Consider the following 18,085-nt stretch of genomic DNA (forward strand, 5'->3'; position numbering starts at 1 on the left):
TCAGTCTGCAGCTGTTTAAGTACTTTTGTCTAGTAAACGTGACAGAGGACCACCGCGTGTGGAACATCTGAAGGATCAGGCCTCCCGAGTGGCCCATTGATCTAAGGCACTGCATTGCAGCGCTAGCTGTGCCACTAGAGATTCTGGGTTCGAGTCCAGGCTCTGTCACAGCCGGCAGTAACCGGGAGACCCATGGGGTGGCGCACAATTGGCCCAGTGTCGTCCGGTTTAGGGGAGGGTTTGGCCTGCAGGGATGTCCTAGCGACTCCTGTGGTGGGCCGTGCACGCTGACACGGTCACCAGGTGTACGGTGTTTCCTCCGACACGATGCGGCTGGCTTCTGGGTTAAGTGGGCATTGTGTCAAGAAGCAGTGCGGCTTGGTTGGGTTTCAGGGGATGCAGGGGATGCAAGGCTCTCGACATTCGACTCTCCTGAGTCCGTACGGGAGTTGCAGCGATGAGACAAGGTCTCTATAGATCTGGCCTCAATAGGTCTCTATAGATCTGGCCTCAATAGGTCTCTATAGGTCTGGTCTCTAAATGTCTCTATACGCCTGATCTCTATAGGTCTAGTTTCTATAGGTCTGGTCTCTATAGGTCTGGTAATTACCAATAGGTCTGTAATTACCAATTGGATACCACAAAATTGGGGAGAAGAAGGGGTAACTACAAAAGACATTGTGGACAAACCAGAGACTTCTGTCGAACTACTCCCCAGAGATGGACCGGGTGATTTCAACAGAGGGACGAAATAGACATACACGTATATTTTGCTATTATTTTCTGAATGAGCGGTCGTTCATGTGTAAAGTATTCATTCCCATGAAAATAGCTTCCACATGTACAGTTGAAGTCGGAAGTTAACATACACCTTAGCCAAATACATTTAAACTCAGTTTTTCACAATTCGTGACATTTAATCCAAGTAAAAATTGCCTGTTTTAGGTCAGTTAGGATCACCACTTTATTTTAAGAATGTGAAATGTCAGAATAATAGTAGAGAGAATGATTTATTTCAGCTTTTATTTCTTTCATCACATTCCCAGTGGGTCAGAAGTTTACATACACTCAATTAGTATTTGGTAGCATTGCCTTTAAATTGTTTAACTTGGGTCAAACGTTTTGGGTAGCCTTCCACAAACTTCCCACCAAAAGTTGGGTGAATTTTGGCCCATTCCTCTTGATTGAGCTGTTGTAACTGAATCAAGTTTTAGGCCTCCTCACTCGCGCACACTTTTTCAGTTCTGCCCACAAATTTTCTATAGGATTGAGGTCAGGGCTTTGTGATTGCCACTTCAATACCTTGACTTTCTTGTCCTTAAGCCATTTTGCCACAACTTTGGAGGTATGCTTGGGGTCATTGTCCATTTGGAAGACCCATTTGCGACCAAGCTTTAACTTCCTGACTGATTTCTTGAGATGTTGCTTCAATATATCCACATAATTTTCCACTCTCATGATGCCATCTATTTTGTGAAGTGCACCAGTCCCTTCTGCAGCAAAGCACCCCCACAACATGATGCTGACACCCCCGTGCTTCACGGTTGGGATGGTGTTCTTGAGCTTGCAAGTCTCCCTCTTTTTCCTCCAAACATAACAATGGTCATTATGGCCAAATAGTTATATTTTTGTTTCATCAGACCAGAGGACAATTCTCCAAACAGTACGATCTTTGTCCCCATTTGCAGTTGCAAACCGTAGTCTGGCTTTTTTATGGCTGTTTTGGAGCAGTGGCTTCTTCCTTGCTGAGCGGCCTTTCAGGTTATGTCGATATAGGACTCGTTTTACTGTGGATATAGATACTTTTGTACCTGTTTCCTCCAGCATCTTCACAAGGTCCTTTGCTGTTGTTCTGGGATTGATTTGCACTTTTCTCACCAAACTACTTTCATCTCTAGGAGACAGAATGCGTCTCCTTCCTGAGCAGTATGACGGCTGCGTGGTCCCATGGTGTTTATACTTGCGTACTATTGTTTGTACAGATGAACTTGGTACCTTCAGGCATTTTGAAATTGCTCCCAAGGATGAAACAGACTTGTGGAGGTCCACAATATTTTTTCTGAGGTCTTGGCTGATTTATTTTGATTTTCCCATGATGTCAAGCAAAGAGGCACTGAGTTTGAAGGTAGACCTTGAAATACATCCACAGGTACACCTCCAAGTAACTCAAATGATGTCAGAAGCTTCTAAAGCCATGACATCATTTTCTGGAATTTTCCAAGCTGTTTAAAGTCACAGTCAACTTCGTGTATGTAAACTTCTGACCCACTGGAATTGAGATACAGTGAAATAATCTGTCTGTAAACAATTGTTGGAAAAATGACTTGTGTCATGCACAAAGTAGATGTCCTAACCGACTTGCCAAAACTATAGTTTGTTAACAAGAAACTTGAGGAGTGGTTGAAAAACGAGTTTTAATGACTCCAACCTAAGTGTATGTAAACTTCCGACTTCAACTGTATGATCTCTGTGGGCCAGTTTCCTAGGACTAGTAAAGATTGGTCATATGTGATCTCTGTGGGCCAGTTTCCTAGGACTAGTAAAGATTGGTCATATGTGATCTCTGTGGGCCCAGTATCCTTGGCCAGGTAAAGATTTGTCATATCACTTTTAACATCGGGAGAGGCGATGGTCAAGAGCCATGTATCCTCTGAAACACGACCCTGCCAAGCCGCACTGCTTCTTGACACACTGCATGCTTACCCCGGAAGCCAGCCAGTTTAAACACAGACTGGAGATTGTTTGCCACTCAGGCCACACTTGACTCCCATTCGGACATTGAAACATATGCTTCTTCTGTTCTGGATTACATCAACATCTGCATCAACCCATGTCTGGAATACACTGCCATCAGACACACATAACTGCACCACATATCACACTTTCACAAAATGCTTGAAGACATGGCTAAAGGTCAATCAGATTTGTGAACATGGTCCCTAGCTGTGTGTTGCCGCTTTCCATGTCTGTTGTCTGTAACTTGTGAGGTGTGGAAACACTTTGTTGCTTTTATGAATTTTGTCTTGCTGCTTTTTGTTCTATGTTGCTCTGTCTGTATGCCAAGTCTTGCTTGTCCTATGTTGCTATGTCTTGCTTGTTCTATGTTGCTATTGTCTATATTGTAATTGTTTTTAATAACCTGCCCAGGGACTGCGGTTGAAAATTAGCCGGCTGGCTAAAACCGGCACTTTTACTGAAACGTTGATTAATGTGCACTGTCCCTGTAAAAATAAAAATAGACTCAACTCAACTCAACAATGTCACCACCCATAAACTAATAAAGACCTTCCCCAACCAGAAGCCTTGGGTGAACAGAGAGGTCCGACTACTGCTAAAGGCATGCAACGCTGCTTTCAGATCCGGCGATGCGGAAGCCTACAGCTCATCCAGGGCCAGCCTGAAAAAGGGCATTAAGATGGTTAAACATGACCACAAACTGCGGATTGAGGAGCACTTCAACAACAACTCCGACCCTCGACGCATGTGGCAGCATCCAAGCCATCACAGACTACCAGACAAAAAAACGTATCCCCACTGCCAGCGACGTCTCCATCGCCGACGAGTTAAACAGGTTCTATGCTCGCTTCGACAGGGACAACAAAGATCCAGCCATTAAAGCTGAGCTCCCCCCAGACAACCTCCCCTTCAGACTATCCATCGCAGATGTTTTGTCTGCACTGAGCAGGGTGAATGCACACAAGGCTGCTGGTCCTGATGGCATCCCCGGTCGTGTCCTCAGAGCATGTGCTGGGCAGCTGGCCGAGGTCTTCACTGACATTTTCAACCTGTCACTGGCCCAGGCGGTTGTGTCCACGTGCTTCAAGGCCGCAACCATTGTGCCAGTGCCGAAGCAGTTCGACCGCATCAAGCCTGAATGACTTCCGACCTGTTGCACTCACCCCCACAATCATGAAGTGCCTACCTTAAGCTCTGCCTCCCTCCAACACTGGATCCCCACCAGTTTGCTAACCGACCGAACAGGTCTACAGAGGACTCCACAGCTTTACACTCTGCCCTGACCCACCTGGACAAAACCAACACCTACGGTATGTGAGAATGCTGTTCATAGACTTTAGCTCAGCATTCAGTACGGTCAGTCCCTCTAGGCTGATCACCAAACTCCATGACCAAGGGATCAGCCCCTCTCTCTGTAACTGGACTTTGGACTTCCTAACCAAAAGACCCCAGTCTGTCAGGTTAGACAACTTCACTTCCTCAACCCTGAACCTGTACCACAGGGCTGCGTGCTGAGCCCCCTCCTGTACTCCCTCTTCACCTACGACTGCGTTCCTGTACACGGTTCCAACACCACCGTCAACTTCGCAGACGACACCACGGTGGTAGGTCTGATCAGTGACAATGACGAGTCAGCCTACAGGGAGGAGGTCAAGCACCTGGCTGCATGGTGAGCTGATAACAACCTGACCCTCAATGCAAAGAAAACCAAGGAGCTCATTGTGGATTAGAGGAAGTCTAAAAGCTGCAGCCACGCCCCAGTTCTCATTGATGGCACTGAGGTGGAGAGTATGCCCAGCTTCAAATTCATGGGTGTCTACATCTCCGATGACCTCTTCTGGACCCTCAACACCTCAACCCTGGTCAAAAAGGCGCAGCAGCGCCTGTAAGGCCCGCCTGTCTCCCAAGATCCTGGTGAACTTTTACCGCTGCACGGTCGAGAGCATTCTGACTAACTGCGCCACCGTGTGGTTTGCCCGATGCTCCGTGGGCGACCGGAAGACGCTGCAACGGGTGGTGAAAACAGCCCAGCACATCACTGGTGCCCAGCTCCCTGCCATCGTAGACCTCCAGCGCAAGCGGTGTCTGCGTAGGGCGCGAGGCATCATCAGGGACCCTTCACATCCATGCCACAAACTGTTTTCCCTCCTACCATCAGGCAGGCAGTACAGGTCTTTACGTTCCCTCACTAGCAGGCTCAAGAACAGTTTCTTTCCAGCTACTGTAACCCTGCTGAACTCTGTGACATGGCACTAGCCATTACCCACCCGCCCTTAGTACTGCCTCTCAGGGATCTTGTTGAAGTTGAATCTAATCTAATAAGAAAGACAGTGAATATGCTCACTCACCGGGGATATGGCTGATGTTCTCTGCTAGTGCCATTCATTTAGGATACTGTTTGCTCAATAAGTTCATAATTTTGATAACTAAAAGACAGATTGGAGTCTTTTCATTGTCATCTGTGCCGCCTTATCTCAGTTCACTGGTCACGATGGCTACACCCACCCGCAGCACGCGCTCCAGCAGGTGTATCTCACTGATCATCCCTAAAGCTAAAACCTCATTTGGACGCCTTTCCTTCCAGTTCTCTGCTGCCTGCGACTGGAACGAATTGCAAAAATCTCTGAAGTTGGAGACTTTTATCTCCCTCAACAACTTTAAAAATCTGCTATCCGAGCAGCTAACCGATCGCTGCAGCTGTACATAGTCCATCTGTAAACTACCCACCCAATTTACCTACCTCACCCCCCATACTGCTTTTATTTATTTACTTTTCTGCTCTTTTGCACACCAGTATCTCTTCTTGCACATGATCATCTGATGATTTATCACTCCAGTGTTAATCTGCTAAATTGTAATTATTCGATTTATTGCCTACCTCATGCCTTTTGCACACATTGTATATAGATTCTCTTTTTTTCTACCATGTTATTGACTTGTTTATTGTTTACTCCATGTGTAACTCTGTGTTGTCTGTTCACACTGCTATGCTTTATCTTGGCCAGGTCGCAGTTGCAAATGAGAACTTGTTCTCAACTAGCCTACCTGGTTAAATAAAGGTGAAATAAAAAAATAAAATAAAAATAAAGATGACAGTTAACACCAGAGACCCAGAGTGGTGCTCCTATAATCAACATACTGTATTCATTATAAAGATGACAGTTAACACCAGAGACCCAGAGTGGTGCTCCTATAATCAACATACTGTATTCATTATAAAGATGACAGTTAACATCAGAGACCCAGAGTGGTGCTCCTATAATCAATATACTGTATTCATTATAAAGATGACAGTTAGCACCAGAGACCCAGAGTGGTGCTCCTATAATCAATATACTGTATTCATTATAAAGATGACAGTTAGCACCAGAGACCCAGAGTGGTGCTCCTATAATCAACATACTGTAAAACATACTGTAAAAATAAATCTCTTTACAGCAATAGCCATTTGCTTTCTAAACTGTTTTTCTGCGATATAAATAAAAGAAGCTAATGATCCTCTGTAGCCAAATCATGCTTTCTGGTGTAGTAGCCTATTTTGAATAATTGTGTTTATTTCGGTATAGACTGGAGTAAGCTAATTAGGCTATATCATTTTGCCAATTTAGTTCAATTTACTTTAGGGAAAGCTTCCTTAGCCTTATGGACTATGCCTTTTAATGTGGCAAAAAACATAACCTGTCATGATGTTTACATCTAATTGTCAAACAATCACTTAAAAAAGGTGCTCCTGTAGCCTAGGCTACCCGTTCCCTCACAAAATAATTCATCATCCAAAACCCCAACACTGTGTAGCTGCAATTAGATGAATGGAAAGAGACGTCTGTTATAAAACACCTAGTGTATTGTAATGCCATTCTGCCATTGTCATTAGGCTTAAGCCTGTAGAATGAATTGATGCTTCCACTATTGTCTGCTTGCGCCTCTGTCTCGTAATTGTGATAGGCTCATATTTTACCAGTACAGCATACCCCCACTAGTTATTTTTCTGGACTCCATAGTACCCCCACTAGTTATTTTGCTGGACTCCATAGTACCCCCACTATTTATTCTGCCAGACTCCATACCGGACTCCATTTACTGTTACCGGACTCCAGGTTGGTTCTAGTTCTAACTGATGTACAGTCGTGGCCAAAAGTTTTGAGAATGACACAAAATATTAATTTTCACAAAGTCTGCTGCCTCAGTTTGTATGATGGCAATTTGCATGTACTCCAGAATGTTATGAAGAGTGATCAGATGAATTGCAACTAATTGCAAAGTCCCTCTTTGCCCTTCAAATGAACTGAATCCCCCAAAAACATTTTCACTGCATTTCAGCCCTGCCACAAAAGGACCAGCTGTCACGATCGTCAAAGGGAGAGAGAGAGGACCAAGGCGCAGCGTGTGAAAAATACATCTTCTCTTTATTTAGAAGAAGAAAAACTAAACAAAACAACAAATAGACGAACGTGAAGCTATAAATGACTAAGTGCAAAAACATGCAACATAGACACAGACATAGACAATTACCCACAAACACCTGAAGCCTATGGCTGCCTTAAATATGGCTCCCAATCAGAGACAACAATAACCAGCTGTCTCTGATTGAGAACCAAATCAGGCAACCATAGACTTTCCTAAACACCTATACTAAACACAAACCCATCTACTCTATTAAACCCCCTAAACCATACAACCACACTAGACACTACAAAAACACATACATTCCCCATGTCACACCCTGACCTAACTAAAATAATAAAGAAAACAAAGAATACTAAGGCCAGGGTGTGACAGTACCCCCCCCCCCCAAAGGTGCGGACTCCGGCCGCAGAACCTGAAACAGAAGGGGAGGGTCCGGGGTGGCCCCTATCATGGCGGCGGCTCGGGTGCGGGACGTGGACCCCCCTCCACCATAGACACTACCCGCTTTGGTGGCGCCTCTGGAACGGCGAGTCCCGGACTGAATACCATCCCATAGGGCGCCACTGGACTGAGGGGCAGCTCCGGACTGAGGGGCAGCTCATGACTGGCAGATGGCTCTGGCGGATCCTGGCTGACTGGCTCTAGCGGATCCTGGCTGGCGGGCGACTCTGGCTGCTCATGGCTGGCGGGCGACTCTGGCTGCTCATGGCTGGCGGGCGACTCTGGCTGCTCATGGCTGGCGGGCGACTCTGGCTGCTCATGGCTGGCGGGCGACTCTGGCTGCTCATGGCTGGCGGGCGACTCTGGCTGCTCATGGCTGGCGGGCGACTCTGGCTGCTCATGGCTGGCGGGCGACTCTGGCTGCTCATGGCTGGCGGGCGACTCTGGCTGCTCATGGCTGGCGGGCGGCTCTGGCTGATCCTGTCTGACTGGCGGCTCTGGCTGATCCTGTCTGACTGGCGGCTCTGGCAGATCCAGTCTGGCGGACGGCTCGGGCTGATCCTGTCTGGCGGACGGCTCGGGCTGATCCTGTCTGGCGGACGGCTCGGGCTGATCCTGTCTGGCGGACGGCTCGGGCTGATCCTGTCTGGCGGACGGCTCTAGCGGCTCGGGACAGACGGGCAGCTCTGACGGCTCGGGACAGACGGGCAGCTCTGACGGCTCGGGACAGACGGGCAGCTCTGACGGCTCGGGACAGACGGGCAGCTCTGACGGCTCGGGACAGACGGGCAGCTCTGACGGTGCTTGGCAGACGGGCAGCTCAGACGGTGCTTGGCAGACGGGCAGCTCAGACGGTGCTTGGCAGACGGGCAGCTCTGACGGTGCTTGGCAGACGGGCAGCTCTGGCCGGCTGAGGCGCACTGTAGGCCTGGTGCGTGGTGCCGGAACTGGTGGTACCGGGCTGGGGACACGGTACCACCACGGGCATACTGGACACTGGATACGCACATTAGGCCTTGTGCGTGGTGTAGGCACTGGTGGAACTGGACTGGGGCGGGGAGGTGGCGCCGGAAATACCGGACCGTGCAGGCGTACTGGCTCCCTTGAGCACCGAGCCTGCCCAACCTTACCTGGTTGAATGCTCCCCGTCGCCCGACCAGTGCGGGGAGGTGGAATAACCCGCACCGGGCTATGTAGGCGAACCGGAGACACCATGCGTAAGGCTGGTGCCATGTATGCCGGCCCGAGGAGACGCACTGGAGACCAGACGCGTTGAGCCGGCTTCATGGCACCTGGCTCAATGCCCAATCTAGCCCTACCAGTGCGGGGAGGTGGAATAACCCGCACCGGGCTATGAACACGTACAGGAGACACCGTGCGCTCTACTGCGTAACACGGTGTCTGCCCGTACTCCCGCTCTCCACGGTTAGCCTGGGAAGTGGGCGCAGGTCTCCTACCTGCCCTCGGCCCACCACCTCTTAGCCCCCCCCCCCAAGAAATTTTTGGGTTGTACTTGCGGGCTTCCAGCCTTGCCTCCGTGCTGCCTCCTCATATCGCCTCCTCTCGGCTTTCGCTGCCTCCAGCTCTTCACGAGGGAGGCGATATTCTCCCGGTTGTGCCCAAGGTCCCTTACCATCCAATATTTCCTCCCATGTCCATGAATCCTTTATTCCTTGCTCCTGTTGCCACTTGACACGCTGCTTGATCCCTTGTTGGTGGGTAATTCTGTCACGATCGTCAAAGGGAGAGAGAGAGGACCAAGGCGCAGCGTGTGAAAAATACATCTTCTCTTTATTTAGAAGAAGAAAAACTAAACAAAACAACAAATAGACGAACGTGAAGCTATAAATGACTAAGTGCAAAAACATGCAACATAGACACAGACATAGACAATTACCCACAAACACCTAAAGCCTATGGCTGCCTTAAATATGGCTCCCAATCAGAGACAACAATAACCAGCTGTCTCTGATTGAGAACCAAATCAGGCAACCATAGACTTTCCTAAACACCTATACTAAACACAAACCCATCTACTCTATTAAACCCCCTAAACCATACAACCACACTAGACACTACAAAAACACATACATTCCCCATGTCACACCCTGACCTAACTAAAATAATAAAGAAAACAAAGAATACTAAGGCCAGGGTGTGACACCAGCTGACATCATGTCAGTGATTCTCTCGTTAACACAGGTGTGGGTGTTGACGAGGACAAGGCTGGAGATCACTGTCATTCTGATTGAGTTCGAATAACAGACTGGAAGCTTCAAAAGGAGGGTGGTGCTTGGAATCATTGTTCTTCCTCTGTCAATCATGATTATCTGCAAGGAAACACGTTCCGTCATCATTGCTTTGCACAAAAAGGGCTTCACAAGCCAGGATATTGCTTCCAGTAAGATTGTACCTAAATCAACCATTTATCGGATCATCAAGAACTTCAAGGAGAGCGGTTCAATTGTTATGAAGGCTTCAGGGCGCCCAAGAAAGTCCAGCAAGTGCCAGGACCGTCTCCTAAAGTTGATTCAGCTGCGGGATCGGGGCACCACCAGTACAGAGCTTGCTCAGGAATGGCAGCAGGCAGGTGTGAGTGCATCTGCACGCACAGTGAGGCAAAGACTTTTGGAGGATGACCTGGTGTCAAGAAGGGCAGCAAAAAAGCCCCTTCTCTACAGGAAAAACATCAGGGACAGACTGATATTCTGCAAAAGGTATAGGGATTGGACTGCTGAGGACTGGGGTAAAGTCATTTTCTCTGATGAATCCCCTTTCCGATTGTTAGGGGCATCCGGAAAAAAGCTTGTCCGGAGAAGACAAGGTGAGCGCTACCATCAGTCCTGTGTCATGCCAACAGTAAAGGATCCTGAGACCATTCATGTGTGGGGTTGCTTCTCAACCAAGGGAGTGGGCTCACTCACAATTTTGCCTAAGAACACAGCCATGAATAAAGAATGGTACCAACACATCCTCCGAGAGCAACTTCTCCCAACCATCCAGGAACAGTTTGGTGACAAACAATGCCTTTTCCAGCATGATGGAGCACCTTGCCATAAGGCAAAAGTGATAACTAAGTGGCTCGGGGAACAAAACATCGATATTTTGGGTCCATGGCCAGGAAACTCCCCAGACCTTAATCCCATTGAGAACTTGTGGTCAATCCTCAAGAGGCGGGTGGACAAACCAAATCAAAGTTTATTTGTCACGTGCGCCGAATACAACAGGTGTAGACCTTACAGTGAAATGCTTACTTACAGGCTCTAACCAATAGTGCAAAAAAGGTGTTAGGTGAACAATAGGTAAGTAAATAAATAAAATAACAGTAAAAAGACAGGCTACAGTGGGGAGAACAAGTATTTGATACACTGCCGATTTTGCAGGTTTTCCTACTTACAAAGCATGTAGAGGTCTGTCATTTTTATCATAGGTACACTTCAACTGTGAGAGACGGAATCTAAAACAAAAATCCAGAAAATCACATTGTATGATTTTTAAATAATTAATTTGCATTTTATTGCATGACATAAGTATTTGATCACCTACCAACCAGTAAGAATTCCGGCTCTCACAGACCTGTTAGTTTTTCTTTAAGAAGCCCTCCTGTTCTCCACTCATTACCTGTATTAACTGCACCTGTTTGAACTCGTTACCTGTATAAAAGACACCTGTCCACACACAATCAAACAGATTCCAACCTCTCCACAATGGCCAAGACCAGAGAGCTGTGTAAGGACATCAGGGATAAAATTGTAGACCTGCACAAGGCTGGGATGGGCTACAGGACAATAGGCAAGCAGCTTGGTGAGAAGGAAACAACTGTTGGCGCAATTATTAGAAAATGGAAGAAGTTCAAGATGACGGTCAATCACCCTCGGTCTGGGGCTCCATGCAAGATTTCACCTCGTGGGGCATCAATGATCATGAGGAAGGTGAGGGATCAGCCCAGAACTACACGGCAGGACCTGGTCAATGACCTGAAGAGAGCTGGGACCACAGTCTCAAAGAAAACCATTAGTAACACACTACGCCGTCATGGATTAAAATCCTGCAGCGCACACAAGGTCCCCCTGCTTAAGCCAGTGCATGTCCAGGCCTGTCTGAAGTTTGCCAATGACCATCTGGATGATCCAGAGGAGGAATGGGAGAAGGTCATGTGGTCTGATGAGACAAAAATAGAGCTTTTTGGTCTAACTCCACTCGCCGTGTTTGGAGGAAGAAGAAGTATGAGTACAACCCCAAGAACACCATCCCAACCGTGAAGCATGGAGGTGGAAACATCATTCTTTGGGGATGCTTTTCTGCAAAGGGGACAGGACGACTGCACCGTATTGAGGGGAGGATGGATGGGGCCATGTATCGCGAGATCTTGGCCAACAACCTCCTTCCCTCAGTAAGAGCATTGAAGATGGGTCGTGGCTGGGTCTTCCAGCATGACAACGACACGAAGCACACAGCCATGGCAACTAAGGAGTGGCTCCGTAAGAAGCATCTCAAGGTCCTGGAGTGGCCTAGCCAGTCTCCAGACCTGAACCCAATAGAAAATCTTTGGAGGGAGCTGAAAGTCCGTATTGCCCAGCGACAGCCCCGAAACCTGAAGGATCTGGAGAAGATCTGTAGGGAGGAGTGGGCCAAAATCCCTGCTGCAGTGTGTGCAAACCTAGTCAAGAACTACAGGAAACTTATGATCTCTGTAATTGCAAACAAAGGTTTCTGTACCAAATATTAAGTTCTGCTTTTCTGATGTATCAAATACTTATGTCATGCAATAAAATGCAAATTAATTACTTAAAAATCATACAATGTGATTTTCTGGATTTTTGTTTTAGATTCCGTCTCTCATAGTTGAAGTGTACCTATGATAAAAATTACAGACCTCTACATGCTTTGTAAGTAGGAAAACCTGCAAAATCGGCAGTGTATCAAATACTTGTTCTCCCCACTGTATATACAGTAGCGAGGCTACATACAGACACCGGTTAGTCAGGCTGATTGAGGTAGTATGTACATGTAGGTATGGTTAAAGTGACTATGCATATATGATGAACAGAGAGTAGCAGTAGCGCAAAAGAGGGGTTGGTGGGTGGCGGGACACAATGCAGATACCCCGGTTAGCCAATGTGCGGGAGCACTGGTTGGTCGCCCCAAAACCCACAAACTCCAAACTCTGACAAACTCCAAGCATTGATTAGGCAATAATGGGCTGCCATCAGTTAGGATGTGGCCCAGAAGTTCATTGACAGCATGCCCAGGCGGATTGCAGAGGTCTTGAAAAAGAAGGGTCAACACTGCAAATATTGACTCTTTGCATCAACTTTATGTAATTGTCAATTAAAGCTTTTGACACTTATGAAATGCTTGTAACTATACTTCAGTATTCCATGGTAACATCTGACAAAAATATCTAAAGGCACTGAAGCAGCAAACTTTGTGAAAATGTATATTTGTGTCATTCTCAAAACTTTTGGCCATGACTGTATACTGTGTCTTTGGGTTGCCAGGTTGGTTGTAGTTCTAACTGCTGTATACTGTGCCTTTGGGTTGCCAGGTTGTGGGTTCCTCCATGCAGCTGATCGGAGAGCACCAGGCAGAGGACAGGCAGCTCATCTCTGATCTGGTGATGACTAAGATGAACCAGGCTCAGCCAAGGACGGCCGCTCGCTCTCCTGTTCAGAGACCGGTAAGGAAGCTATCACTGTCCTGTCCAGAGACCGGTAAGGAAGCTATCACTGTCCTGTCCAGAGACCGGTAAGGAAGCTATCACTGTCCTGTCCAGAGACCGGTAAGGAAGCTATCACTGTCCTGTCCAGAGACCGGTAAGGAAGCTATCACTGTCCTGTCCAGAGACCGGTAAGGAAGCTATCACTGTCCTGTCCAGAGACCGGTAAGGAAGCTATCACTATCCTGTTCAGAGACCGGTAAGGAAGCTATCACTGTCCTGTCCAGAGACCGGTAAGGAAGCTATCACTGTCCTGTCCAGAGACCGGTAAGGAAGCTATCACTGTCCTGTCCAGAGACCGGTAAGGAAGCTATCACTGTCCTGTCCAGAGACCGGTAAGGAAGCTATCACTGTCCTGTCCAGAGACCGGTAAGGAAGCTATCACTGTCCTGTCCAGAGACCGGTAAGGAAGCTATCATTGTCCTGTCCAGAGACCGGTAAGGAAGCTATCACTGTCCTGTCCAGAGACCGGTAAGGAAGCTATCACTGTCCTGTCCAGAGACCGGTAAGGAAGCTATCACTGTCCTGTCCAGAGACCGGTAAGGAAGCTATCACTGTCCTGTCCAAAGACCGGTAAGGAAGCTATCACTGTCCTGTCCAGAGACCGGTAAGGAAGCTATCACTGTCCTGTCCAGAGACCGGTAAGGAAGCTATGACTACTGTGTACCTGCATCCCTCAATAGACACTATATCTGAGTTGCAGGTTAAAGATGTGAGGAGTGAAATGCACATGAAGTTTGATCTTTGCTGTCATGTAGTTTTCAGAACAGTTTGTCTTTGCTCATGGCGCCCCCTGGTGGGGAGACTCATTATCAGTCCCTCCTCATTGTATATTCTGTCATGTTTGTCTTTATTTGTCAACAGCCTTATATGTTACATTTCTCAATTGCTTGAGCACATTTGTCCAATCAGAATCCACTTTTTCAATGCAATTAACACGCAGCCCCAAACTGAAACACAGTGGCCAAAATAACCCACTTAATTTGCAAAATGCATTACACCCCTATAGTCGATGTCTGGGCTCCCGCAAAAATCAAATTAGCGTAATACAACAATTCTCATAAAAATCTGTCAGTTTAAGCTAGAGATATCTGTTTTTTTAATTGGATGTGTCTCAATCCACCACACCTGCCGATGTCGCACTTCCACGGTAAAAGTTGTGTTTGTCAGACCATTAGACATTCCACAAAATCGTCTGTAGCGTCCGAATGGTTTGGCCTACATTTTGCTATAAGACCCCTACAAGCGTGTGAAGTTGGTACATCCGATCTGCCAACTTCTGTCTGTAGCGTATGAACAGTTTGAGCTACACCAGTTTGAGCTTTTCCCTCTGTGGAAAGGTGAGACTCTCACAAACACGTGTCGGTTGTTTTGTTCTAGGATGCCCACAGGCCTCACAACACTCATCTGAAGGTCCCCCAGTACCAGTTGAATAAAATTAATGGAAGTACACAGTGCCTTCGGAAAGTTTTCAGACCCCTTGACTTTTTCCACATTTTGTTACGTTACAGCCTTATTCTGAAATGGATTAAATAGTTTTTTCCCCTCATCAATCTACACACAATACCATATAATGACAAAGCAAAAACATTTTTTTTTAAATGTTTGCTAATTTATCAAATAAACAAACCCAGAAATATTCAATTTACATAAGTATTCAGACCCTTTACTGAGTACTTTGATTAATCACCTTTGGCAGCAAATACAGCATCGGGTCTTGGATGGGGAGCTTTGCTGCACAGCTATTTTCAGGTCTCTCCTGAAAAGTCTGGGCTCTGGCTGGGCCACTCAGGACATTCAGAGAATTGTCCCAAAAGCACCCCTGTGTTGTCTTGGCTGTGTGCTTAGGGTCGTTGTCCTGTTGGAAGGTGAACATTTGCCTCCGTTCATCTTTGCCTCGATCAAGTCTCCCAGTCACCGCCGCTGAAAAACGTCCCCACAGCATGATGCTGCCACCACCATGTTTCACTGTAGGAATGGTGCCAGATTTCCTCCAGATGTGATGCTTGGCATTCAGGCCAAAGAGTTCAATCTTGGTTTCATCAGACTATAGAAACTTGCTTCTCATGGTCTGAGAGTCCTTTAGGTGCCTTTTGGCAAACTCAGAGTGGGCTGTCATGGGCCTTTTACTGAGGAGTCGCTTCTGTCTGGCCACTCTACCATAAAGGCCTAATTGGTGGAGTGCTACAGAGATGGTTGTCCTTCTGGAAAGTTCTCCCATCTCCACAGAGGAACTCTAGAGCTCTGTCAAAGTGACCATGATCACCTCCCTGACCAAGGCCCTTCTCCCCCGAATGCTCAGTTTGGCTGGGCGGCCAGCTCTAGGAAGAGTCTTGGTGGTTCCAAACTTCTTCCATTTAATAATGATGGTGGCCACTGTGTTCTTGGGGACCTTCAATGCTGCAAATATTTAGTACCCTTCACCAGATCTGTGCCTCGACAAAATCCTGTCTCGGAGCTCTACAGACAATGCCTTCTACCTCATGGCTTGGTTTTTGCCCTGACATGCACTGTCAACTGTGGGACCTTATATAGACCGATGTGTACCTTTCCAAATCATGTCCAATCAATTAAACGTACGACAGGTGGACTCCAATCAAGTTGAAGTTGATACTCAAGGGTCTGAATACTTATGTAAATACGTTTTTTATACATTTGCCAAAATTTCTAAAAACCTGTTTCCCTTTTGTCATTATGGGGTATTGTGTGTAGATTGATGAGGATTCTTTTTTATTTAATCCATTTTTTTTGCACACTCGTGGCATTCTCTCAACCAGCTTCACCTGGAATGCTTTTACAACAGTATTGAAGGAGTTCACACATATGCTAAGCACTTGTTGGCTGCTTTTCCTTCACTCTGCGGTCCAACTCATCCCAAACCTTCTCAATTGGGTTGATGTCGTGACCTCTATGGGTCCCTCTACCTCTCCTTTGTCCTCTATGGGCCCCTCTACCTCTCCTTTGTCCTCTATGGGCCCCTCTACCTCTCCTTTGTCCTCTATGGGCCCCTCTACCTCTCCTTTGCCCTCTATGGGCCCCTCTACCTCTCTTTTGTCCTCTATGGGCCCCTCTACCTCTCCTTTGTCCTCTATGGGTCCCTCTACCTCTCATTTGTCCTCTATGGGCCCCTCTACCTCTCATTTGTCCTCTATGGGCCCCTCTACCTCTCTTTTGTCCCCTATGGGCCCCTCTACCTCTCCTTTGTCCTCTATGGGCCCCTCTACCTCTCCTTTGTCCTCTATGGGCCCCTCTACCTCTCCTTTGTCCTCTATGGGCCCCTCTACCTCTCCTTTGTCCTCTATGGGCCCCTCTACCTCTCCTTTGTCCTCTATGGGCCCCTCTACCTCTCCTTTGTCCTCTATGGGTCCCTCTACCTCTCCTTTGTCCTCTATGGGCCCCTCTACCTCTCCTTTGTCCTCTATGGGCCCCTCTACCTCTCCTTTGTCCTCTATGGGCCCCTCTACCTCTCCTTTGTCCTCTATGGGCCCCTCTACCTCTCCTTTGCCCTCTATGGGCCCCTCTACCTCTCCTTTGTTCTCTATGGGCCCCTCTACCTCTCCTTTGTCCTCTATGGGCCCCTCTACCTCTCCTTTGTCCTCTATGGGTCCCTCTACCTCTCCTTTGTCCTCTATGGGTCCCTCTACCTCTCCTCTGTCCTCTATGGGCCCCTCTACCTCTCTTTTGTCCTCTATGGGCCCCTCTACCTCTCCTTTGTCCTCTATGGGCCCCTCTACCTCTCCTTTGTCCTTGCCCTTGGCCTCTTACTTGGTCCATTCTTGCAAAAAGCAATTCAGAGGTGGCCTCTTTTATGCATGAATAAGGTCTGATTGAACAATTGTGCAAATAAGTTTTGCACATGCGCTGAAGAGCTTCACATTCATGGGAGTAATTTGTATCAGCTTTTGCGTTTTTTGGAGTGTTTACTGTTTTGCAAAAATGTGCTTAGCGTTTGCATTGTGTGTGAAAGCAATGAGAATTTGCTTACACTTTAGCTAAAAATAATACTGTTGTGCTCATTAGGTTCTGATGGGGATCAAGTTGACCCTAGTTCATTAAAAGTGTCTTAGCAATCCAGAAAAACTGTAATCAATCTTAAATATGTGTTACTGCTGTCACAGACCTGTATTGTACTGCTGATTATGTTGCTGATACCTGAGCTATTCCACCATGTAACTATACCCGTGCTACCTGTCATGATGTCTGTCTCTGTCTGTTTCAGAAGGAAGTGGCAGAGCCAACCAAGAACCCCGGACAGTGGCGCCAATCTCAAGGTTGTTTACGTTACATCCTAGACCGTAATGGTGTTGCTGTAGAAACCACTCAGGTTCAGGCCAAGTGATTGGCCAGTTAGAAATCTCAGGCTGGCCTCCTGAGTGGCGCAGCGGTCAAATGCACTGCATCACAGTGCTCGAGGCGTCACTACAGGCCCGGGGTTGATCCCAGGCTGTTTCACAGCTGGCCATGACCGGGAGACCCATGAGGCGGCGCACAATTGGCCCAGCGTCGTCCTGGTTAGGCGATGGTTTGGACGGCCGGGGTGTCCTTGTCCCTTCGGGCTCTAGCGACTCCTTGTGGCGGGCCAGGCGCATGCAAGCTTACTTCGGTCGCCAGGTGTACGTGTTTCCTGCGACACATTGGTAAGCTGGCTTCCGGTTTAAGCGAGGAGTGTGTAAATAAGTAGTGCGGCTTGGCAGGGTGGTGTTTCGGAGGACGCACGCAAACGTCCACTGTATGTAACTGTTATGAATTTTGTATTGTCAATTTGTTGTCTACTGTATTAAA

At 47.5% G+C, this 18,085-nt stretch overlaps 1 protein-coding gene across 2 annotated transcripts in view; it reads left to right on the plus strand.

Annotated features, from left to right (window-relative positions):
* The window catches only part of LOC139552800 (synapsin-2-like), a 274,172-nt gene that overhangs the window by 246,018 nt on the left and 10,069 nt on the right, over positions 1–18,085 (plus strand). For both annotated transcript variants that reach the window (XR_011670537.1, XM_071364849.1), the window contains exons 10-11: positions 13,133–13,264; positions 17,523–17,574. Coding sequence is in view for 1 of the 2 variants with exons in the window: in XM_071364849.1 (XP_071220950.1) it covers positions 13,133–13,264; positions 17,523–17,574 (184 nt within the window). In the remaining variant the exon portion in view is untranslated. The remainder of the gene's footprint in view (positions 1–13,132; positions 13,265–17,522; positions 17,575–18,085) is intronic.

This window comes from Salvelinus alpinus, chromosome 2, assembly GCF_045679555.1.
Source record: "Salvelinus alpinus chromosome 2, SLU_Salpinus.1, whole genome shotgun sequence".
NCBI lineage: Eukaryota > Metazoa > Chordata > Actinopteri > Salmoniformes > Salmonidae > Salvelinus > Salvelinus alpinus.